Raw genomic sequence first — 23,807 nt, 5'->3', positions numbered from 1 at the left:
AGGCTGGAGAGTTGGGCGGGTGATAACCTGATGAAATTTAACAAGGGAAAGTGTAGAGTCCTGCATCTGGGCAGGAACAACCCCAGGTTCCAGTATAGGTTGGGGAATGACCTATTAGAGAGCAGTGTAGGGGAAAGGGACCTGGGGGTCCTGGTGGACAACAGGATGACCATGAGCCAGCACTGTGCCCTTGTGGCCAGGAAGGCCAATGGCATCCTTGGGTGTACTACAAGGGGGGTGGTCAGTAGGTCAGAGAGGACCTCCTTCCCCTCTACTCCGCCCTGGTGAGACCCCATCTGGAATATTGTGTCCAGTTCTGGGCCCCTCAGTTCAAGAAGGACAGGGAACTGCTGGAGAGGGTCCAGCGTAGGGCAACAAAGATGATTAAGGGAGTGGAGCACCTCCCTTATGAAGAAAGGCTGAGGGAGCTGAGGCTCTTTAGTTTGGAGAAGAGGAGACTGAGGGGTGACCTTATTAATGTTTATAAATATATAAAGGGTGAGTGGCACGAGGATGGAGTCAGGCTCTTCTCAGTGACAACCAGTGACAGGACAAGGGGCAATGGGATCAAGCTGGAACACAAGAGGTTCCACTTAAATTTGAGAAAGAACTTCTTCTCAGTGAGGGTAACAGAGCACTGGAACAGGCTGCCCAGGGAGGTTGTGGAGTCTCCTTCCCTGGAGACATTCAAACCCGCCTGGACACCTTCCTGTGCGACCTCACCTAGGCGTTCCTGCTCCAACAGGGGGATTGGACTGGATGAGCTTTTGAGGTCTCTTCCAATCCCAAACATACTGTGATACTGTGATACTGTGATACAGTGTCACTATGGGCAATGGGAACAAGGCGGGGGTCCCCATGGTGCCACAATGGGCCCTGGGGACCAGGGGGTCCCCAGGATGTCACAATGGGCACTGGGGACAAGGCGGGGTCCTCATTGTGTCACAATGGGTCCCCAGTGACAAGGCGGGTCCCCATGGTGTCACAATGGTCCCTGGGGACAATGGGGCGTCCTGGGATGTCACAATGGGCCCTGGGGACAAGGGGGTGCCCAGGATGTCACAATGGGCCCTGGAGACAAAGGTGGGTCCCATCAACGTCACAATGGGCCCTTGGGACAATGGGGGGTCCTGGGATGTCACAATGGGCACTGGGGACAAAGGGGGTCCCCAGGATGTCACAATGGACCCTGGGGACAAAGGGGCTCCCCAGGATGTCACAAGGGGTCCTGGGGACAATGGGTGGTCCTGGGACGTCACAATTGTTCCTGAGGACAAAGGGAGATCCCCAGGATGTCACAATGGGTCCCCAGTGACAAGGGGGTCCCCCATGGTGCCACAATGGGCCCTGGGGACACGGGGTTATGGGGTTGTGTTAGGGGGTTGGAGGATTAGGTGGTGCAGGATTTGGGGTGCAAGGCTGGGGGAGCAGGATTTTGGGGGGCCTGATTTGGGGCTACAGGGTCTGGGGTTGCAGGTTCCAGGGGTGCAGGATTTGGGGGTTCAGGGTTTAGGGCAGTAGGATCTTTGGGTGCAGGAGTTTGGGGTGCCGGGTTTGGGGGCCAGGGTTTTGGGGTGCAAGGTTCAGTGGTGCAGGCTTCTGGGGGTGCAGGGTTTAGCACCAGAATTGGGGGTGCAGGGTTTGGGATTGCAGGGTGTTGGGGGAAGGATCTGGGGGTACAAGATTGGGGGTAGCAGGGTTTTGGGGAGCAGGGTTTCAGGGTCAGGCTTTAGGGGGACAGGGTTTGGGGGGCAGGGTTGGGAGGGATGATTCGGGGATGCAGGGTTTAGGGCAGCAGGATCTTGGGGTGAAGGGGTTTGGGGTGAAGGGTTGGGTAGGACAGGATTTGGGGTGCAGGATTTTAGGGTGCAAATTGTGGGGGCAGGATTTGGGGTACAGGAGGTTGGGGGTGCAGGGTTTGGGGTGTAGGATTTAGTGGAGCAGGGACTGGGGGTGAAGGTCTTGTGGAGGCAGAATTGGGGGTGCAGGTCTTGGGGAGGCAGAATTGGGGGTGCAGATTTTGGGTGTTCAGGACCTGGGGGTGCATTATTTGGGGATGTAGGTTTTGGGGGGTAGATTTTGGGGTGCTGGGTTCGGGACATGGGTCTGGAGGATTTGGGGGTGCAGGGTTAAGGGGTTTAGGATTTTGGGGAGCACAGTTTAGGGTGCACGTTCTGGGCATGTATGATTTGAGAGTGCAGGGCTTTGGGGTACAGAATTTGGGGTGCAGGGTTTTGGGGTCAGGATCTGGGGGTGCAGGGTGTTGGGGAGAAGGATTTGGGGGTGCAGCATTTTGAAGTGCAGGGTTTAGAGGAGGGAGGTTTTGGGGGTGAAGGATTTGGTGGTTCAGGTTTTGGGGGTGCAGTGTTAAGAGGGTGGAGGATTAGGGGTGCAGGATTTGGGGGTTCAGGATTTGGGGCTGCAGGGTATGGGAGGGAAGGATCTGGGGCTTCAGGATTTGGGGGTGCACCGTTTGGGGGTGCAGGGTTTAGAAGTCAGGTCTAAGAGTGCAGGGTTTGGGGTGCAGGATTTGGGGGTGCAGAGTTTTGGGAGGCAAGGATCTGGGGCTGCAGGATTTGGGGGTTCAGTGTTTAGGGCAGCACAATCTTGGGGTGCAGGGGTTTGCAGTGAAAGGTTTGGTAGGCAGGATTTGGGGTGCAGGATTCTGGGGTGCTGGGTTTGGGGTACAGGATTTGGTGTTGCAGGGATGGGGTTGAAGGGCTTGGGTTTCCAGGCCTTTGAGGTGCAGGATTTGGAGGTGCAAGGTTTGGGAGGGAATTCTTTGGGGTGCAGGGTTTGGGGTTCCAGGAGGTGGGGGAAGGACCTTGGAGTGTAGGGTTTGGGGGGGCAGGGTTTTGGGGGAAGGATTTTGGGGTGCAGTGTTTGGGTGTTCAGGACCTGGGGGTGCTGCGTTTGGGAATGCAGGCTTTGGGGGTGCAGGGCTCAGGATTTGGGAGGGCAGCATTAGGGGGTGTAAGATTTCAGGGTTTAGGGGTGCAAAGTTTGGTAGGGCTGAATTTAGGGGGGCAGGATTTGGGGGGCAGGGTTTGGGGATGTAGGGTTTTGGGGTGCAAGATTTGAGGGTGCAAGGTTTGGGTGTTCAAGATTTAGGGTAGCAGGATCTTGGGGTGCAGGATATGGGGGTGCAGTGTTTGTGGGTGCAGGGTTTGGGGGTCAGGATCTGGGGGTGCATGATTTGGGGGCTCAGGGTTTGGGGACGAAGGGTCTGGGGGTGCTGGGCTTTGGTGTGCAGTGTTGGGGGGCAGGTTTTGGGGTGCAGGGTTTAGGGGGGCAGGTTTTGCGTGTTCAGGAACTGGGGGTGCAGGATTTTGCGTTGAAGGGCTCTGGGGTGCCGGGGTTGGCCTGCAGGGGTTGGGGTGCAGTATTTTGGGGTGCAGGGTCTTAGGGAACCGGATTTCAGGGGTGCAGGATTTAAGGGGTGCAGGGGCTTTGGGAGAGGGATTTCGGCTTCAGGGTCTGAGGGGTGCAGGGTTTGGTGGGGAAGGGTTTGGGGGTGCCTGGTTTAGGCCTGCAGGATTTGGGGGTCAAGGGTTTGGAGGTTCCAGGGTTTTGGGGGGCAGGATATAGGGGTGCAGGATTTGAGGGTGCAGGGTTGTGGAGTGCAGAGATTTGCAGGTGCAAGATCTGGGATTGTAGGGTTTTGGGGTGCAGGTTTTGGGGAGGAAGGATTTGGGGTGCAGGGTTTAAAGGTTCACGATCTGGAGGTGCAGCATTTTGGGGTGCAGGGTTATGGGGCTACGGGTTTTGGGAGGGAAGGATCTGGGGGTGCAGGGTGCAGGGATCACAGTATGGGGGTGCAGGATTCTGGGGTGCAGGATCTGGGGAGCAGGATATGGGGGAGCAGGATTTGGGGTGCAGAACCTTGTTGTTCAGGGTTTAGAGGCAGGATTTGGGGGTGCAGGGCTTTGGGGTGAGGGGTTGGGGGTGCAGGGTTCAGGACTTGGGGGTTGGAGGATTTGGGGGTGCAGGGTTGGGTAAGGAAGGATCTGAGGGTGCAGGGTTTGGGGAGCAGGATCTGGGGGTGATGGAATTGGTTGACAAGGTTTCGCAAGCCGGCTTTGGGGGAGCAGAGTTCAGGGGTGCAAGGTTTTGGGGGACAGGTTTGGACATAAAAGATTCGGGGGCGAATGGTTTGGGGGAACGATTTGGGGGTGCAGGATTTGGGGGTGCAGGATTTGGTATTACAGGTTTTGGGGAATCATGGCTTGGGAGGAAGGATTTAGGGGTGCAGGGTTTCAAGATGCAGGATTTGGGGTGCAGTATTTGGGGTTGCAGGTTTGGGGGGTGCAAGTTGTGGGGCGGCAGGATATCGGGTATAGGGTTCTGGGCTGCAGGGTTTGGGGGTGCAGGATTTCAACGTGCAGGGTTCTGGGGTGCAGTATCTGGGGGTCCAGGGTTTGGCAGTGCATTGGCTTTGGGGGTTGAAGGATTTGGGGCTGCAGGGTTTAGGGATGCAGGATTTGGGGGTGCAGGATTTGGGGGTGCAGAGTTAGGGGGCAGGATTTTCAGTGCAGGGCTTCAGGGCACAGAACTTGGTGGGGCAGGATCTGGGGGTGCAGGTTTGCGGTGGGGAATTTGGGGGTGCAGGGTGTTGAGGAAGGATCTAGGGGTGCAATATTTGGGCTTTAAGGGTTTAGGGGGGCAGGATCTGGCAGTACAGAGTTTGGGGACAGGACCCGGGGGTGCAGCGATTGGGGTTACAGGGTTTGGGGGTGCAGGGTTCAGGGAATTGTTTGAGGTGCAGGGTTATGAGAGTGCAGGATTTCTGGGTGCAGAGTTTGGGGTGCTGGGTATGGGGCAGAAGGATCTGGGGGTGCAGGTTTTGGGGGTTCATTCGTTGGGGGGAGGATCTGGGGGTGCAGGGTTTAAGGATTCAGGATTTGGAGGTGTAGGGTTTTGGGGTACAGGGTTCTGGGTTGAGGTTTTGGGGTGAAAGATTTGGGGGTGCAGTGTTAAGGGGTGGAGGCTTAGAGGTGCAAGATTTGCGGGTGCAGGGTGTTCGTGTGTCTGATTTGGGGGTGCAGGGTCTGGGGGTGCAAGATCCTGGAATTCAGGATCTGGGGGTTCAGGATTTGGGGCTGCAGGGTATGGGAGGGAAGGATCTGGGGCTTCAGGATTTGGGGGTGCACTGTTTGGGGGTGCAGGGTTTAGAAGTCAGGTCTCAGAGTGCAGGGTTTGGGGTGCAGGGGCTTGGGGGGAAATTTAAGGTTGCAGAGTGTGGGGTGCACAGGATTGGGGCACAGGATTTGGGGGTGCGAGGTTTCAGGGTTCAGGATTTGGAGGTGTGGAGTTTTGGGGTGCAGGGGTTGGGAGTGCAGGGTGGTGGGGGTGAGAGATTTGGGTGCAGGATTTGGGGGTGCAGAGTTTTGGGAGGGAAGGATCTGGGGCTGTAGGATTTGGGGGTTCAGTGTTTAGGGCAGCACAACCTCGGGGTGCAGGGGTTTGCAGTGAAAGGTTTGGTAGGGCAGGATTTGGGGTGCAGGGTTTGGGAAGACAGGATTGGGGGTGGAGGATTTGGGGGTGCAGGATTGAGGGGCAGGGTTTTGGTGCAGGGCTTGGGGTCAGGATCTGGGGTGCAGGGTTTGGGAAGAGTATTTTGGGGTGCAGGATTTTGGGTGCCGTGTTTGCGGGGCAGGTTTGGGGTGATCACTGCTGATCCGCACACACTCGCTCTCTCTGGTATTCACCTCCACTCCTGCTCCTCCACCTCCCCACTGTTCTCTCCATCTCCTCTCTTCTCGTTCCCACCCCCCCACCCCAGTTCCTGGTGCTGAGTGCGGAGCTCAGCGCACACAGAGCTGCCCAGGGTGAGCAGTGCAGGTGCGGTTCGAGCTGGGAGGAAAGGCTGTGGGTGTGTGCAGCGCTCTGGGCCATGATGGGTATGAACCCCTACCGTGTTTAACACACCCGTGCTGTTTAACGGGGGCGTGTGGGGCGGAGCGAATCCCCCACGCTGCTTTGCTTTTGCTCTGATGAACGGGGGTTTAAGGAATACAAGTGAGGAACTGGATTGAAATAAATAACTTACGCTTTTTCTATGGATAAAAAACGTTTAAGCCAATAATTCACAAACAAATTTCATAACTTTTCACATAGAACTTAAGCACCTTTTCCTTTCTCCAGGTGCAGAGCCCGTGCCTCACTTGGTTCCGTCTGCAAACAGCGCCCATCCCAGCTCGAATCCCCCCGCACCTCTCACCCTGTGCAGCTCTTTGTGCGCTGAGCTCCGCACTCAGCACCAGCGGGTGCGGCTCCTCCGGAGGGGATGGGGGGAGGGGGCGGGGCCAAGGGCTGGTTTGAGGGGGCGGGCCTGAGGCGGCGAGCTGCGATTGGCCGGCCGGGCCGCAGCGGCCGTTCCCGCCTGAGCCTTGGGGCGGAGCCAGAGCGGGAGTGCGGGGGGCGGCCGGGCCAGGAGCCGCCCGCAGAGCGCCCGGAGAGCGGGCTTCGGGGACTCTGCCCGGGAACGAGCGGCAGGAGGAGAGGAGACGGCCCCAGCGGTACCGGGTGAGCTTCTGGCTGGAGCCTGGGAGCTGTTCCTCCCAGCGAGGGCTGTCGGGCACTGAACGGGCTGCCCAGGGCAGGGCTGGAGCCGCCATCCCTGGAGGGGTTTCCACAGGAGCTCCTGAGGGCCGTGGGCAGTGCCGGGGGGTTGTGCTTGGACTCCAGCACCTTCAAGGTGTTTGACACCCAAAGGGATTCTGTGGCACACTCCATTTTCACATTGCCATGGAGCCCGGAGGTCCCAGCGGGGTTTGGATCAGCGTGTTCTGGAACATTCTCAGTGGTCGGGTCTGTGTGCAGAGTGTGGTGGGAACGAGAAGAGAGGAGATGGAGAGAACAGTGGGGAGGTGGAGGAGCAGGAGTGGAGGTGAATACCAGAGAGAGCGAGTGTGTGCGGATCAGCAGTGATCACCCCAAACCTGCCCCGCAAACACAGCACCCAAAATCCTGCACCCCAAAATACTCTTCCCAAACCTGCACCCCAGATCCTGACCCCAAGCCCTGCACCAAAACCCTGCCCCTCAATCCTGCACCCCCAAATCCTCCTGTCTTCCCAAACCCTGCACCCCAAATCCTGCCCTACCAAACCTTTCACTGCAAACCCCTGCACCCCAAGATTGTGCTGCCCTAAACACTGAACCCCCAAATCCTACAGCCCCAGATCCTTGCCTCCCAAAACTCTGCACCCCCAAATCCTGCACCCAAATCTCTCACCCCCACCACCCTGCACTCCCAACCCCTACACCCCAAAACTCCACACATCCAAATCCTGAACCCTGAAACCCCGCACCCCCAAATCCTGTGCCCCAGTCCTATGCACCCCACACTCTGCAACCTTAAATTTCCCCCCAAGCCCCTGCACCCCAAACTCTGCACTCTTAGGCCTGACTTCTAAACTCTGCACCCCCAAACAGTGCACCCCCAAATCCTGAAGCCCCAGATCCTTCCCTCCCATACCCTGCAGCCCCAAATCCTGAACCCCCAGATCCTGAATTCCAGGATCTTGCACCCCCAGACCCTGCACCCCCAAATCAGACACACGAACACCCTGCACCCGCAAATCTTGCACCTCTAAGCCTCCACCCCTTAACACTGCACCCCCAAATCTTTCACCCCAAAACCTCAACCCAGAACCCTGTACCCCAAAACCCTACACCTCCAAATCCTGAATCCTTAAACCCTGCACCCCCAGATCCTCCCCCCAAACGAATGCACCCCCAAAACCTGCACCCCCAGATCCTTCTGCCCCATACCCAGCACCCCAAACTCTGCACCCAGAAATCCTGCACTCTCATAACCCTGCACCTCAAACAATTCCCTTAACCCTGCACCCCCAAACCTGTAACCCCAATCGCTGCACTCCCAGGTCCTGTCCCCAAACTCTGCACTGCCAGATCCTGCCCCCCTAAGCCCTTAAAGCCCAAATATTGCACCCCCAGATCCTTCCTCAACACCCTGCACCCCCAAATTCCCTACCGCAAACCTGCACCCCCAGATCCTGCCCCACCAAGTTCTGTGCCCTGAAGCCCTGCACTGAAAATCCTGCCCCCTAACTCTGCACCCCCAAATCCTGCACCCCCAAATCCTGCATCCCTAAACCCTGCAGCCCCAAATCCTTCAACCCCCAAAGCCAATGCACTGCCAAACCCTGGACCCCCAGATACTGCACCCCAGAACCCTGCACGTTGAAATCCTGCACCCCCAAACCCTGCAGCCCAGAACCCTATACCCGATATCCTGCCGCCCCACAACTTGCACCCCCCAAACCTGCAACCCCAAATACTGCACCCCAAATCCTGCATCTTGAAACCCTGCACCCCTAAATCCTTCCTCCCAAGCCATGATTCCCCAAAACCTGTAATACCAAATCCTGCACCCCCAAATCCTGCACCCCCAAATCGTTCCCCCAAACCATTCGCCCCCAAATCTTTTATGTCCAAACCTGTCCCCCAAAACCTTGCACCCCTGAACTCTGCTCCCCCAAAGCCGGCACCACGAAACCTTTCAACCAATTCCATCACCCCCAGATCCTGCTCCCCAAACCCTGCACCCAAAATCCTGCCCCACAAACCCTGCACCCGCAGATCCTTCCCCCCCAAACCTGGCACCCAAACCCCTGCACCCTTAAATCCTGCACCCCTAAACCCTGCACCCCCAAATCCTGCACCTCCAGATCCTTCTTTCCTTCCTTCCTTCGTAAATCCTGCACCCCAAATCCTCCCCTACCAAACCCTTCACCCCAAACCCCTGCACCCCACAGTCTTGCTCCCCCTAATCCTGCCATCCCAAACCTTGCACCTCAAATTCTGCCCCCCAAACCCTGATTCCTGAAACACTGCACCTCCAAACCCTGTACCCCCAAATCCTTCCCCAACACCCTGCACCCCCAAACCCTGTACCCCTAAGCCTGAACCCTAAATCCCTCACCCAAAACCCCTGCACCCCCAAACCCTGTACCCCAAGATCCTGCTCCCCTAAATCTTGAACACCCAAACCTTGCACCCTCAAATCTTGCACCCCCAAACCCTGCCCCCCAAATCCTGCACCCCTAAATTCAGCCCTACCAAACTTTGCACCCCCTAATCCTGCCCTCCCAAATCCTGAGCCCTGCACCCCCAAAGCCTGCATTCCCAAACGCAGCACCCCTAGGTCCTGAACACCCAAACACTGCACCCCCAAATTAGGCAGCCCCAAACCCAGCACCCCAAAATCCTCCATTCACAAACTCTGCACCCCCCAAACCTGCACCCCCACATGTGCACCCCCAAAATCATGCCCCCCTGAAACGCTGCACTTCAAAACCCTGCACCCCTAAATCCTTCCCCCAAAACCCTGCCCCCCAAACCCTACACCCCAAGGTCCTTCCCCCACCTCCTGGAACCCATCCAAAGAATTCCCTCCCAAACCTTGCACCTCCAAATCCTGCACCTCAAAGGCCTGGAAACCCAAGCCCTTCAACCCCATCCCTGCAACACCAAATCCTGTACTCCAAACCCAGCACCCCAGAATCCTGCACCCCAAATCCTGCCTACCAAACCTTTCACTGCAAACCCCTGCACCCCAAGATTGTGCTGCCCTAAACACTGAACCCCCAAATCCTGCAGCCCCAGATCCTTGCCTCCCAAAACTCTGCACCCCCAAATCCTGCACCCCAAATCTCTCACCCCCAAATCCTTCCCCCACCACCCTACACCCTCAGATACTTCACCCCCCTCCCCTGCACCCCAAAACTCCACACCTCCAAATCCTGAACCCTGAAACCCCGCACCCTCAAATCCTGTGCCCCAGTCCTATGCACCCGACACTCTGCAACCTTAAATTTCCCCGCAAGCCCCTGCACCCCAAACCCTGAACTCCCAAACTCTGCACCCCAAAACCCTGCACCCCCAAATTCTTCCCCAAACCCTGCACCCTCAATTCCTGCAACCCCAAATCATGAACGCATGAAACTTGCACCCCCATACACATGCACCCCAAATCCCTGCACCCCCAAACCCTGCACCCCCAAGCTCTGCACTTCAGGTTCTGTACCCCAAAATCCTACAGCCCCAAAACCTTCCTGCCCATACCCTGCATCCCCAAGTTCTGACCCCCCAAAATCCTCCACCTCAGAACCCTGCAGCCCCACACCCTGCACCCCCAAATCCTGCACACACCAACCGTGCACCCCAATCCTGAACCCCGAGTTCTTAAACATGTGGAACCTGCAGCCCCAAACCCTCGCCCCTACCGCTTCAAAGCCCTGCACCCCCAAATCCTGCCCTAACAATCCCTGCCCCCCAAAATCCTCCTGCTCTAAATGCGTAACACCCTGCAATGATAAATCCTGCACCCCAAATCCCGATCTCCAAACCCTGCACCCCCAGAACCTGCAACTTCAAAAGCAGCACCCCAGATCCTGCCTCCTACAACCCCAAAATCCTGCACCCCCAAATCATTCCCTCAAACCATTCGCCCCCAAATCTTTTATGTCCAAACCTGTCCCCCAAAACCTTGCACCCCTGAACTCTGCTCCCCCAAAGCCGGCACCACGAAACCTTTCAACCAATTCCATCACCCCCAGATCCTGCTCCCCAAACCCTGCACCCAAAATCCTGCCCCACAAACCCTGCACCCGCAGATCCTTTCCCCCCAAACCTGGCACCCAAACCCCTGCACCCTTAAATCCTGCACCCCTAAACCCTGCACCCCCAAATCCTGCGCCTCCAGATCCTTCTTTCCTTCCTTCCTTCCTAAAGCCTGCACCCCAAATCCTGCCCTACCAAACTCTTCACCCCAAACCCCTGCACCCCACAGTCTTGCTCCCCCTAATCCTGCCATCCCAAACCCTGCACCCCAAATTCTGCCCCCCAAACCCTGATTCCTGAAGCACTGCACCTCCAAACCCTGTACCCCCAAATCCTTCCCCAACACCCTGCACCCCCAAACCCTGTACCCCTAAACCTGAACCCTAAATCCCTCACCCAAAACCCCTGTAGCCCCAAACCCTGCACCCCAAGATCCTGCTCCCCTAAATTTTGAACACCCAAACCTTGCACCCTCAAATCTTACACCCCCAAACCCTGCCCCCCAAATCCTGCACCCCTAAATTCAGCCCTACCAAACTTTGCACCCCCTAATCCTGCCCTCCCAAATCCTGAGCCCTGCACCCCCAAAGCCTGCATTCCCAAACGCAGCACCCCCAGGTCCTGAACACCCAAACACTGCACCCCCAAATTAGGCAGCCCCAAACCCAGCACCCCAAAATCCTCCATTCACAAACTCTGCACCCCCCAAACCTGGACCCCCACATGTGCACCTCCAAAATCATGCCCCCCTGAAACACTGCACTTCAAAACCCTGCACCCCTAAATCCTTCCCCCAAAACCCTGCCCCCCAAACCCTACACCCCAAGGTCCTTCCCCCACCTCCTGGAACCCCAAACCCGGCACCCCAAAGAATTCCCTCCCAAACCTTGCACCTCCAAATCCTGCACCTCAAAGGCCTGGAAACCCAAGCCCTTCAACCCCATCCCTGCAACACCAAATCCTGCACCCCAAATCCTGTACCCCAAACCTTTCACTGCAAACCCCTGCACCCCAAGATTGTGCTGCCCTAAACATTGAACCCCCAAATCCTGCAGCCCCAGATCCTTGCCTCCCAAAACTCTGCACCCCCAAATCCTGCACCCCAAATCTCTCACCCCCAAATCCTTCCCCCACCACCCTACACCCTCGGATCCTTCACCCCCATCCCCTGCACCCCAAAACTCCACACCTCCAAATCCTGAACCCTGAAACCCCGCACCCCTAAATCCTCTGCCCCAGTCCAGTGCACCCCACACTCTGCACCCCACACTCTGCAACATTAAATTTCCCTGCAAGCCCCTGCACCCCAAACCCTGAACTCCCAAATCCTGCACCCTCAATTCCTGCAACCCCACATCCTGAACGCATGAAACTTGCACCCCAATACACATGCACCCCAAATCCCTGCACCCCAAAACCCTGCTCCCCCAAATCCTGCACCTCTAAACCCTACACCCCCGCATTCTGCCACACCAAACATTTCATCCCCAAACCCTGCACCCCCAAGCTCTGCACTTCAGGTTCTGTACCCCAAAATCCTGCAGCCGCAAAACCTTCCTGCCCATACCCTGCATCCCCAAGTTCTGACCCTCCAAAGTCCTCCACCTCAGAACCCTGCAGCCCCACACCCTGCACCCCCAAATCCTGCACACACCAACCGTGCACCCCAATCCTGAACCCCGAGTTCTTAAACATGTGGAACCTGCAGCCCCAAACCCTCGCTCCTACCGCTTCAAAGCCCTGCACCCCCAAATCCTGCCCTAACAATCCCTGCCCCCCAAAATCCTCCTGCTCTAAATGCGTAACACCCTGCAATGATAAATCCTGCACCCCAAATCCCGATCTCCAAACCCTGCACCCCCAGAACCTGCAACTTCAAAAGCAGCACCCCAGATCCTGCCTCCTACAACCCCAAAACGCTGCACCCCCAAATCCTTCCCTGCCAAACACTGCACCCCCAATCCTTGAGCCCCCAAATCCTGCATCCCCTGGGCCTGAACACCTGAGCACTGCACCCCAAACCCTTCCCTCCAAACCCTGCACCCCCAGATCCTTCCCCCCACTTCCTGAACCCCCCAAAATCCTCCACCCCCAGATCCTTCCCCCAAACCTTTTACCCCCAAATTCTGCACCCCAAAACCCAGAACTGCAGAACCCTGCACCCCCAAACCCCGCAAACGCCAATCCTGCACCCCTGAGCTCTGATGCCCCAAATCCCTGCACCCAAAAGTCTGTCTGCCGAACCTTCAGACAAACCCCTGCACCCCAAGATCCTGCTGCCCTGAACCATGAACCCCCAAACCCTACACCCCCAGATCTTTCAATCCCACACCCTGCACCCAGAAACCCCACACCTCTAAACCCTGCACCCCCAAATGCTGCCACGTCCTACACCCCCATCCCCTACACCCCAAAACTCCACACCTCCAAATCCTGAACCCTGAAACCCTGCACCCCCAAATCCTGTGCCCCAATCCTATGCACCCCACACTCTGCAACCTTAAATTTCCCCCCAAGCCCCTGCACCCCAAACCCTGCGCTCTGAGACCTGACTTCTAAACCCTGCACCCCGAATGGTGCACCTCCAAATCCTGAAGCCCCAGATCCTTCCCTCCCATACCCTGCAGCCCCAAATCCTGAACCTCCAAACGCTGCACCCCTAAACCTCCACCCCCGTAACACTGCACCCCCAAATCCTGGAACCCCAAACCTTGATTTCCCAAACCCTGCACCCCAAAACCCTGCGCTTCCAAACCTTGCACCCCCTGATCCTGCACCCCAAAACCCAGCACCCCAGACCCCTGCACACCTAAATTCTGCACCCCCAGGTCCTAAACATGTGAACCCTGCACCCACAAACCCTGCGCCCCCAATTTCTCCATCCCCACGTCATGAACCCCCAAACCCTGCTCCCCAAAATCCTGCACCCCCAAACCCTGCCCTTCTAGATCTGCTCCCCAATACCCTGCACCCTCAGGTTCTGAACCCGCAAATCCTGCTCCCCCAACCCCTGCCCTACCAAACCCTTCAGCCCAAACCCTGCCCCCCAGATCCTTCTCTCCCAAATCCTGCACCCCACATTGTGCTGTCCAAACTGTGCCCCCCGAGGTCCTGACCCTTCCAAGCCTGCACCCCCAAATTCTGCCTCCCCAAGCCTGCACCCCCAAACCCTGTACTCCAAAATCCTGCACTCCCAAGCCCGGATCCCCCTAAATCCTGCCCACCCAGACCCTGCACCCCGAAATTCTGCCCCACACAAACTTACCCCCCCAGCCCTGATTGCCCTAATCCTGCACCCCAGATCCTTGCCCCCAAACCCTTCACCCCCAAACCTGGCATCCCAAACCCTGCACCCCAAATATCTCACCCCCAGATCCTTCCCCACTGCCCTTCACCCCCAGATCCTGACCCCCAAACCCCGCACCCCCAAATCCTTCACCCCAAAACCAATGCAACCCACACTGCGCAACGTTAAATTCCCCCCCAAACCCCTGCACCCCAAAACCCTGATCTCCCAAACTCTGCACCCCAGAACCCCGCACCCCCACATTCTGCCAACAAACCCCTGCCCCCCAAGCTCTGCAGCCCTAAATCGTGCTCCTCCTCATCCAGCCCCCCCAAACAATGCACCCCCAGATCCTTCCTCAACACCCTGCACCCCAAATTCCCCACCCAAACCCCTGCACCCCCAAGTCCTGTACCCCAAAGCCCTGCACCAAAAATTCTGCCCCCCAACTCTGCACTCCCAAATCCTGCACCCCCACATCCTGCACCCTGAAACCCTGTGTCCCCCAATCCTCCACCCCCAAAACCAATGCACCACCAAACCCTGCACCCCAAATCCCTGCAACCCCAAATCCCAACTAACCCTGCACCCCAAAATCCTTCACTCCAAAACCCTGCACCTCCAGATCCTTCCCTCAAACCCTGAACACCTGAACCCTGCACCTCAAAACCCTGCACCCCAAATCCTGACCCCCAGATAATGTCCCCAAAACCCCTACATCTCCGATTCTTCCCCCTAAGCTCTGCACCCTTAAAACGTGCACCCCTAAATTCTGCACCCCCAAATCCTTCCTCCCAAGCCATGAACCCCCCAAACCTGTGATACCAAACCCTGCAACCCTGAACCCTGCGCCCCCAAACCCTGCACATCCCATAATCCTGTACCCCCAGATACTGCTCCCCAAAACCCTGCACCCCCAAACTGTATACCCGAAATGCTGCCATCCCCAAACTTGCACCCCAAACCCTGCACCCCAAAATCAACTCCTCCCCCAACTTGCACTCAAAACGCTGCCCCCTAAGCTTTGCACCCCCAAATGCTGACCCCCAAACCTCGTGCCCCCAAATCCCACCACCCTAAATCCTTCCCCCTAATCAATGCACTTCCAAACCTTGCACCCCCAAATCCTCAACCCCATGTCCTGAACCCCAAAACCCTGCACCCCCAATTCTGCCTCCCCAAACCCGGTACCCACGGGTTCTGCACCCCAAACTCTGCACCCACAGGTTCTGAACCCCAAACTCCTGCTCCCCCAAGCCCTGCCCCCCAAACTCTGCACCCTCAATTCCCGCACTACCAAACCCTGCACCCCCAGATCCCTCACCCAAACCTGCACCCCAAATCTGGCCTCACCCAGCCCTGTGCCCCAAAACCCAAGATCCTGCTCCCCTACATCTTGAACACCCAAACCTTGCACCATCAGATTTTGCATCCTCAAATCCTGCACCCCGAAAGTATTCATGCCCAAATCCTGCACCCCCAGATCCTGCACCCCACAACCTTCACCACAAACCCTGCACCCTCCACCACCTTAACACTGCACGCCCAAACTCTGCACCCCCAAATCCTGCACCCCAAATCCTGCTCCTTCAAACCCTTTGCCCCCAAATTTTACCCCCCTAGACCTGCACCCCCAAGCCTTTCTCCCTAAAACCCTACACCCCCAAATTCTGCACCCTAAACCCTGCACCCCCAGATCCTTCCTGCAAGACTCTGCACCCCAAAATCGAGCACCCCAGATCCCGCATTTCAAAACACTGCATCCCTGAACCCCAAACCCTAAATCCTGCACCCAGATCCTGCAGCCCAAAGCGAACACCCTAAAATCAAGTCCCCCCAAAACCTGCACTGAAAATGCTGAACCCCAAATCCTGCCCCCCAGATGCTGCACCCTCAGATCCTCCTGCCAAAAACCCTGCACCCCAAACCCTGAACTCCCAAACTCTGCACCCAGAGCCCTGCACCATCAAATCCTGCACCCCCAGTTCCTGAACACATGAACCCTGCACCCCCAAACCTCACCCTAAAGTCCTGCACCCCCATATCCTGCTCTACCAAACCTTTCACTGCAAACCCCTGCACCCCAAGATTGTGCTGCCCTAAACATTGAACCCCCAAATCCTGCAGCCCCAGATCCTTGCCTCCCAAAACTCTGCACCCCCAAATCCTGCACCCCAAATCTCTCACCCCCAAATCCTTCCCCCACCACCCTGCAGCCTCAGATCCTTCACCCCCATCCCCTGCACCCCAAAACTCCACACCTCCAAATCCTGAACCCTGAAACCCCGCACCCCCAAATCCTGTGCCCCAGTCCTGTGCACCCCACACTCTGCAACCTTAAATTTCCCCCCAAACCTCTGCACCCCAAACCCTGCACTCTTAGACCTGACTTCTAAACCCTGCACCCTCAAACAGTGCACCCCCAAATCCTGAAGCCCCAGATCCTTCCCTCCCATACCCTGCAGCCCCAAATCCTGACCCCACAAATCCTGCACCCCTAATCCTCCACCCCCTTAACACTGCACCCCCAAAACCGGCACCACCAAATCCTTCACCCCCAAAACCTCCCTCCTCCAAACCCTACACTTCAAAATGCTGCACCCCCAAATCCTTCTCCCCAACACCCTGCACCCCCAGATCCTGACCCCAAAACCCTGCACCCCAAATCCTGTACCCCAAAGCCCTGCACTCTCAAATCATACATGCCCAGAACGTGCACCCTAAACTGTGCACCCCAAAATCCTAAACCCCTTAACCCTGCACCCCCAAAACCTGTACCCCAGATCCTTCCCCCCCATAACTCCCTCCCTGAAATCCCTCACCCCAAATCCCTGCACCCTCAAATCCTCCAACCCACAAGTCCTGCACCCCCAGGTCCTGAACACCTGAACCCTGCAGACCCAAATGCTGCCCCCCAGAACTCTTGGTGCCCAAATCCCTGCACCCAAAAGTCTGTCTCCCGAACCTTCAGACAAACCCCTGCACCCCAAGATCCAAAAGCATCCCCTTGGGACTGGCCCAGATGCTCCGTGCATCCTTGGCATAGACCACCATCATCATCCAACCACCATCATCATCCAACCACCATCATCATCCAACCATCATCATCATCATCCAACCAACCAATCCTGAACCCAACCAGTGACCCCATCACCCAATCAGTGACTCCACAACCCAACCAATGACTCCATCGTTCAACCAATGACCCCATCACCCAATCAGTGACCCCATGGCCCAACCAATGACCCCATCATTCAACCAATGACCTCATCATTCAACCAATGACCCCATTATTCAACTAATGACCCCATCACCCAACCAGTGACTTGATGACCCAACCAATGACCCCAGGGACCACAGTGCTACCGTCTGCCATGGGCTGATCCAGACCACGCTGGAGCAAGGTGAAGCTCCAGAACACTTGCAATATATTGATGACATCATCGTATGGGACGACACAGCAAAAGAAGTCTTCAAAAAAGGTGAGAGAATAATTCCTACTCTTTTGGATGCCGGTTTTGCCATAAAACGAAGCAAGGTCAAGGGACCTGCACGAGAGATCCAGTTTTTAGGAGTAAAATGACAAGATGGCCGTCGTCAGATCCCAATGGAGGTGATCAACAAAACTGCAGCAATGTCTCCACCTACTAATAAAAAGGAGACACAGACTTTCTTGGGCGTTGCAGGTTTTTGGAGAATGCACATTCCTGACCACAGCCACATTGTGAGCCCTCTCTATCGAGTGACTCGTAAAAAAGAACCAATTTGAGTGGGGCCCTGAACGCCAAGCCTTTGAACAAATTAAGCGTGAGATAACTCATGCGGTGGCCCTTGGACCAGTCCGAACTGGACTAGGTGTTAAAAATGTGCTCTACACCGCAGCCGGAGATAACGGACTTACCTGGAGCCTCTGGCAGAAAGCGCCAGGAGAAACCCGAGGTCGACCCTTAGGTTTTTGGAGTCGAGGATACAAAGGATATGAGGCCAACTGTACTGCAACTGAAAAAGAGAGACTGGCAGCATATGAAGGAGTTCGAGCTGCTTCAGAAGTGATGGGCACTGAAGCACAGCTCCTCCTGCACCTCGACTGCCGGTGCTGAGCTGGGTGTGCAAAGGGACGGTTCCCTCTCCACATCATGGCACCGAAGTTACATGGAGTAAATGGATTGCACTGATCACGCAATGAGCTCGAATTGGAAGTCCCAACCGTCCAGGGATATTAGAAGTGATTACAGACTGACCAGAAAGCAAAGACTTTGGGATGTCTCCAGATGAGGAGGAAGTAAAACGTGCTGAAGAAGCACCACCATATAATACGCTTTCAGAGACTGATAAGCAGTGTGCACTGTTCACAGGTGGATCCTGTCGTCTGTAGGAAAACATCGAAGGTGAAAGCTGCTGTGTGGAGTCCCACACGACAAGTTACAGAAGCCACTGAAGAACAAGGTGAATCCAGTCAGTTTGCAGCAGTGAAAGCCATCCAGCTGGCTTTGGACATTGCCGAACGAGAGAAGTGGCCAATGCTTTGTCTCTATACTGACTCATGGATGGGAGCAAATGCCTTGTGGGGGTGGCTACGGCAATGGAAGAAAAGTAACTGGCAGCGCAGAGGTGAAACCATTGGGAACCACGCTGTGGCAAGACATTGCTGCTCGGCTGGAGAGCCTGCCTGGGGAAGTTGGTCATGTAGATGCTCATGTGCCTAAAAGTCAAGCCACCGAGGAACATCGAAACAACCAACAAGCAGATCAAGCTGCTAAGATTAAAGTAGCTGAGGTGGACTTGGGCTGGCAACATAAAGGTGAACTTTTCCTAGCTCGGTGGGCCCATGATGCTTCAGGGCATCAAGGTAGAGATGCAACATACAAATGGGCTCGTGATCAAGGGGTGGATTTAACTATGGGCACTGTTTCACAGGTTATTCATGAATGTGAAACTTGCGCCGAAATCAAACAAGCAAAACAGTTAAAACCTGTATGGTATGGGGGGCGATGGTTAAAGTATAAGTATGGAGAAGCTTGGCAGATTGATTATATTACACTTCCACAAACACGTCAAGGTAAGCGTTATGTACTTACAGTGGTGGAAGCAACCACTGGATGGTTGGAAACATCTGCTGTACCTCATGTTACAGCCCGAAATACCATCTTGGGCCTTGAGAAGCAAGTCCTTTGGTGGCCGGGTACGCCAGAAAGAATTGAATCAGACAATGGTACTCATTTCAAAACCAGTATTATAGACAATTGGGCCAAAGAACATGGTATTGAGTGGGTATATCATATTCCATATCATGCACCAGCCTCTGGGAAAATGGAAAGGTACAATGGTTTGTTAAAAACTACACTAAAGGCACTTGGTGTTGGAGCCTTTAAAAACTGGGATTCACATTTAGCAAAAGCCACTTGGTTGGTCAACACCAGGGGATCAACCAATGGAGCCGGGCCTGCCCAATCAGAAATTCTATGGACTGTAGAAGGAGATAAAGTCCCTGTAGTACACATGAAAAATATATTAGGAAAGGCAGTCTGGGTTCCTCCTGCCTCAGGCAAAGGCAAACCTATTCGTGGGATTGTTTTTGCCCAGGGACCTGGCAGCACCTGGTGGGTGATGCTTAAGGATGGAGAAGTTCGGTGTGTACCTCAAGGGGATTGGATTTTAGGTGAAAATATGCAATGCTGAACTGTATGATGTGAATTGCCCCACTAACAATGTTTAATAAGTGTCTTTCAGATCAAGACAATGGTGATGAAACCAGCGCTGGCTTCTTCGAGTGGCGCCCGACACCTTCTTCGAAGTTGGTGTCCTTAACCCACCAACAGGGGTCATGAGATGCACTTGGACCATTTTTCCTGCCCTGGGAGACTGTTGTGACAAAATGAACTTAATGAACTTTTCAAAGGATGGTCCACTGATTAATTACTCCTGTGTATATATGTACATATGTAGATATATATATATAGTAGTAGTGATTAAGTAGATTGTGTTGATAGATTGTATTGATAAGGTTTAAGTATTCAGTGAATGTCATATTATAAGGGGTGGAATGTCCTGGTTTTCTTAAAAACAAGTTTCTCTTTTAGTGAATTTGCCTGTCAGCTAAAGCTTCATGTCAGCTGCATTTTCCTGGAGAACCCAACACATGTTTTGGTTAAACCCAGCAAGGGAATGCAAACTTATTGATAAGCACGGATGGACATCTCGCGAGGGGGGCAATGAGAAAACTGATGACTGAGAGACTGACCAACGGTGAATAACATTCCGTTCACGTGAATACTTCATATAAAAGTGGGAGATCACGAGGATCTCGCCCCTTTTTCCCTTTTTCCTTCCCTTCTGCTCATGGCTGACATTAGGAGAGGACCTTGCTGGTCGTCCCTGCAAACTGAGGCCAGTGACAGACTGAATCCAGCTCCGGTTGGCTACAGAGCCTAATCCAGGACTTTGGGTGCTGGCTCTGCAGTTGCTGAGACTTACAAGATTGGTTTTGTATATTTTGTATTATTTTCTCTATTCTTATCAGTAGCATTAGTAAAACATCTTTAACTTTTCCAACTCTCTTCTCTCTGTCCTTCTTTCCCTCTTGATCGCCTGCCCTGAGTGGGAAGGGGGGAGAGGGAGGGGCAAAAGGGGGAAGTGTGGGGGAGAGGAGGTTAACAATACATCTGCCAGGGTTTGATTGTCACCCCGCAGTCTTAACCCTCGACAGTATGTGACTAAGTTGTATAATAAGGTATGGTCTGAATCAGCTGTTTGAAGCCAGCTTTGGGTGCGAACCCCTGGTTTCCCAGCGCTGAAATAAAGCACCGCATATAACTACGTCCGTGGTTATGTGTCCTGATTGCTAACATCAGGTTCTGTGTCTCGCATGGAAAAAGCAACATTTCTGCTTTGCTGTAACGTGGGGGAGCCCCTCGCTGCCCCCCTAATTGGCTCGTTGGAGTCAGCAGCGTGGAAGGGAGTTAAAGCCTCGGAGCAAATGTCCTGCTTGCACTGAGAGCCCGCGGCCACCAGCCAAAATACCCTGGGTCTGTCCCCGTGGGGCAGCCACCCCCTGGCTCAGCACCGCCTTGTCCTCTTAGTCCCTGCAGCAGGACCAGCAGCTCAAGTGCCTCCAGGCCAGCATCATGCAGCTCCAAAACGACTATGAGAAGTTCAGCTCGGCCCTTGCAAACCTCCAGCAGGATGGCCAGCAGGAGCAGAAGGACATCAAGGTGGGTGGCTGTAACCCGCAGGCAGAGCCCAGGCTGGGACCCCAAGGGATCTGTCCCCCTGCCACCCTGCTCGCAGCCCTGCACAGCTTCCCGATGCCTTTCCTGGAGGTTTCTGATGGGGTGGGGTGGGGAGGGGAGGCAGGGGGTGCTCGGCTGGCCGGGGGGCAGCTCCAATCCTGCCGTGGCGTCACGGGCTGCTGTCTGCCTTGGGAGGCTCTGTCCCAGGCCCTGGAGAGGCTCAAGAAGCAGAAAGCAGACAAGGAGCAGCTGCTGGTGCTGGGAATCGATGAGGTAGGGGCTCGAGGGGCCCTGGTGCCAGCCAAGGGTGTCCCGGGCAGGGTGACAAACGCCTGTTGTCCCTTGGGTGCCGGCTGGCAGAACCAGCCAGGGGGAGGGAGGATTTCCAGCCCGGCTGCGGGTCCCTTGCCACGTCCCTCTGTGACCCCGAGTGCCTTTGGCTGGTGGGACCAACCCCACTGGGGTGATGGGGTGAACAGGGCCACGTAGCCACTTCTCCCTCTCGCGTTGTCCCTGCATCCTGTCCCCACCGCTCTCCCGCCTTTCCCCGCTGCTAGAAAGCAGACAAAGCCGCCCTGGCTGACAAAGTCAGTCGCAGCCAGTTTGAGGCGTGCGAGGAGCGGCTGAACAAGGCGATGGAGCAGGTGACGAGCCGGGTGACGGGCCAGGAGGAGGGCTGGCACCGGTTCCAGAAAGAGCTGCAGAGACAGATGGACTGCAAGGTGAGGGCTCGTCCCCTCCACGCAGAACTGGCACCTCGGGGGCCTGGCAGCCTGAGGCAGCATCCTTGCGAGGGTGCCCCCTCCGGGCTGTCCCCCTGGGGACCGCCATGTCCCATCCTGGGGTAGATGGCTGAGGGTGTCACCCGTCCACAGCTGGACCGCCGGGAGCTGGGGGCGTTCCGGGAGCAGCAGGAGGAGCGGTGGAAAAGCCTCAGCGGGCAGCTCCAGAAGGCGCTGCAGCCAGAGCGTGACGATGCCGCTGGGATTAGGAAGTGAGTGCGATGGGGACAGCGGTGCCTTTGGCAGTGCCGGCCCTGTTCCTGCTGGCTGTCCCAGCTCGTGCCGCTGTGGTACCCTGGCGTGGGAGCCGTGTGGGCAGCGCCCATGCGGATGCTGAGCAAGTGGCTGTGCCTTGTGCTCCTGCCAGCTGCAGCTTCCCAGCGATGGAGGGGGCACAATGAGGGGGCACGTGTGGGAGGAGCCCTCCCGAACCAATCTTGGGGGGTGGGTGCAGAGGCTTTTTGTGGCAGGGGACGGTGTGCAGGTGGGGCTGTGCCCCCCAGGAGCTCCCCAGCCCTTTTCTCCCCTCTCCAGGCAGCTGCTGCCTGGTTTCCATTGCCTGTCCTGCGACCGGCCCCTCCACACGCTGGCGCCTGGACCGTGAGTAACTGTCCCCGACCCCTCCCTGGCGTCAAGTGACACATGGGGTGCCACCTGCCGGGCACTGAGCACCCCGTGTCCTGTCCCACAGGGAGCGGACGGGCGAGTGCAGGTACCCCACTGTTCCGCGGAGCTGCGGGGGCCCACACACCCTCACCCCCCCGCGCTTCCAGCCCCAACCGCCCAGCACCCCACGGCTGTCCCCATCCGGCGCCCGCAGCCCCAACAAGGTAGGGATGACGGAGGTGGGGAGGGGGATGCTGAGCCTGCGGGGGGATCCATCCGTGCCTCAGTTTCTCCAGGGAGAGCTGGCTGGGGGAGGGTTGCTGGGGGATGCGGAACGGGGCCCCGTGTTTGGGTCACACGCTCTCCCCTTCCCAGAAGGACGCGATGCAGCTGTCGGGCCAGGACGGCACTGATGGGAACCGGCAGGATGAGCAGCTCTCCATGATGGGGGGCTCTCAGCTGCCCACAACGCCAAGGGCCACCCCAGACACCACGACCTCGAGGAGCCGGCCAGGTATGGCCCTGTCAGGGCACCGGGGGGCAGAGGACACCCTGCTGTCTGTGGGGACGGGTCTGTGCCCGCAGCTGGGCAGGGCGGGACGGGGGTCTGGGGTCTGGGCTGGGATGTGGGGGCAGCACGGGCTGCTGGGGCAGCCGCTCCTCGTGGTGGAGCTGGAGGGAGCTGGGGGGACATGGGGGGTGGTGCTGGCAGTGTGGGACAACAGCCTGCGTTCTTCAGGGTGGGGAAAGGACCCTGTTTGTGGGTGTCTGTGGCTGACCCTGCCCCTCGCCCCCAGGCACCCCCTCCTCGCTGCTCTCGGCTGTGCTGCTGCACCAACCAGTCCCGTCTCCCAGGCGCTTCACCCTGGCACCGAGTCTGCTGCCGCCCATCCAGCCCCCCCGCAGTGAATCACTCCCTGACAGCCGGGCAGGACAGGGGTCCCGGCCCCGGTCCCACCGCCCCGGGCGCTGAGCAGGCAGCGGCTGCAATAAATGGCGATGGGCAACCAAGCGCCGGTGTGGTCTGAGTGGGGGTCCCTGGGGCAGGATGGCAGAAAGCCCCGCTGTGTTTGCTTTTCAGGAGAAAAATAAGCGCTAAAAAGGCACTTTGGGGGTGCCCAGGTGGATCCGGTGGTACCCAGGGCCCCCCAGAGGGAGCACTGGCAGCAAACCGGTGGGCACCAGGGCAGAGCCAGCAAAGGCCCATCCTGCACCCCGGGTGGGGCTGAGGTGTCCACGGGCTTCAGAAACACCCCCTGGGACTAACTGGGGGGACGGGGTGAGGGGGTAACCAGGGGGCTGTGCAAGAAGCCGG

General features: G+C 56.7%; 1 protein-coding gene and 1 long non-coding RNA gene across 2 annotated transcripts; both read left to right on the top strand.

Annotated features, from left to right (window-relative positions):
* The first annotated feature begins 21,709 nt into the window (after window positions 1-21,709).
* LOC136116205 (glutamine-rich protein 2-like) lies at window positions 21,710-22,750 on the top strand. The gene is made up of 5 exons (XM_071810756.1): window positions 21,710-21,826; window positions 21,980-22,098; window positions 22,421-22,486; window positions 22,578-22,696; window positions 22,740-22,750. Exons 1-5 carry the CDS (start codon window positions 21,740-21,742, stop codon window positions 22,748-22,750), a joined length of 402 nt encoding a protein of 133 aa, XP_071666857.1. The 5' UTR covers window positions 21,710-21,739.
* A 145-nt stretch (window positions 22,751-22,895) lies between these two features.
* On the top strand, window positions 22,896-23,503 carry LOC139828378 (uncharacterized). Its single transcript, XR_011739894.1, has 2 exons — window positions 22,896-23,063; window positions 23,290-23,503. It is a non-coding gene; the product is annotated as an uncharacterized lncRNA (long non-coding RNA).
* The last annotated feature ends 304 nt before the right edge of the window (window positions 23,504-23,807 follow it).

This window comes from Patagioenas fasciata, chromosome 7 (genome assembly GCF_037038585.1).
Source record: "Patagioenas fasciata isolate bPatFas1 chromosome 7, bPatFas1.hap1, whole genome shotgun sequence".
Lineage (NCBI taxonomy): Eukaryota > Metazoa > Chordata > Aves > Columbiformes > Columbidae > Patagioenas > Patagioenas fasciata.
The sequence above is the reverse complement of the archived record's forward strand: the minus strand, read 5'-3'. Positions and strand labels throughout refer to the sequence as shown.

Bases quoted from the DNA above. Each gene is read 5' to 3' on its own strand.
- LOC136116205 (XM_071810756.1), top strand. From the start codon at position 21,740: ATGGAGCAGGTGACGAGCCGGGTGACGGGCCAGGAGGAGGGCTGGCAC. The intron at 22,099-22,420 runs GTGAGTGCGATG...TCCCCTCTCCAG, and splicing joins GATGCCGCTGGGATTAGGAA to GCAGCTGCTGCCTGGTTTCC. The intron at 22,487-22,577 runs GTGAGTAACTGT...CCTGTCCCACAG, and splicing joins CACACGCTGGCGCCTGGACC to GGAGCGGACGGGCGAGTGCA.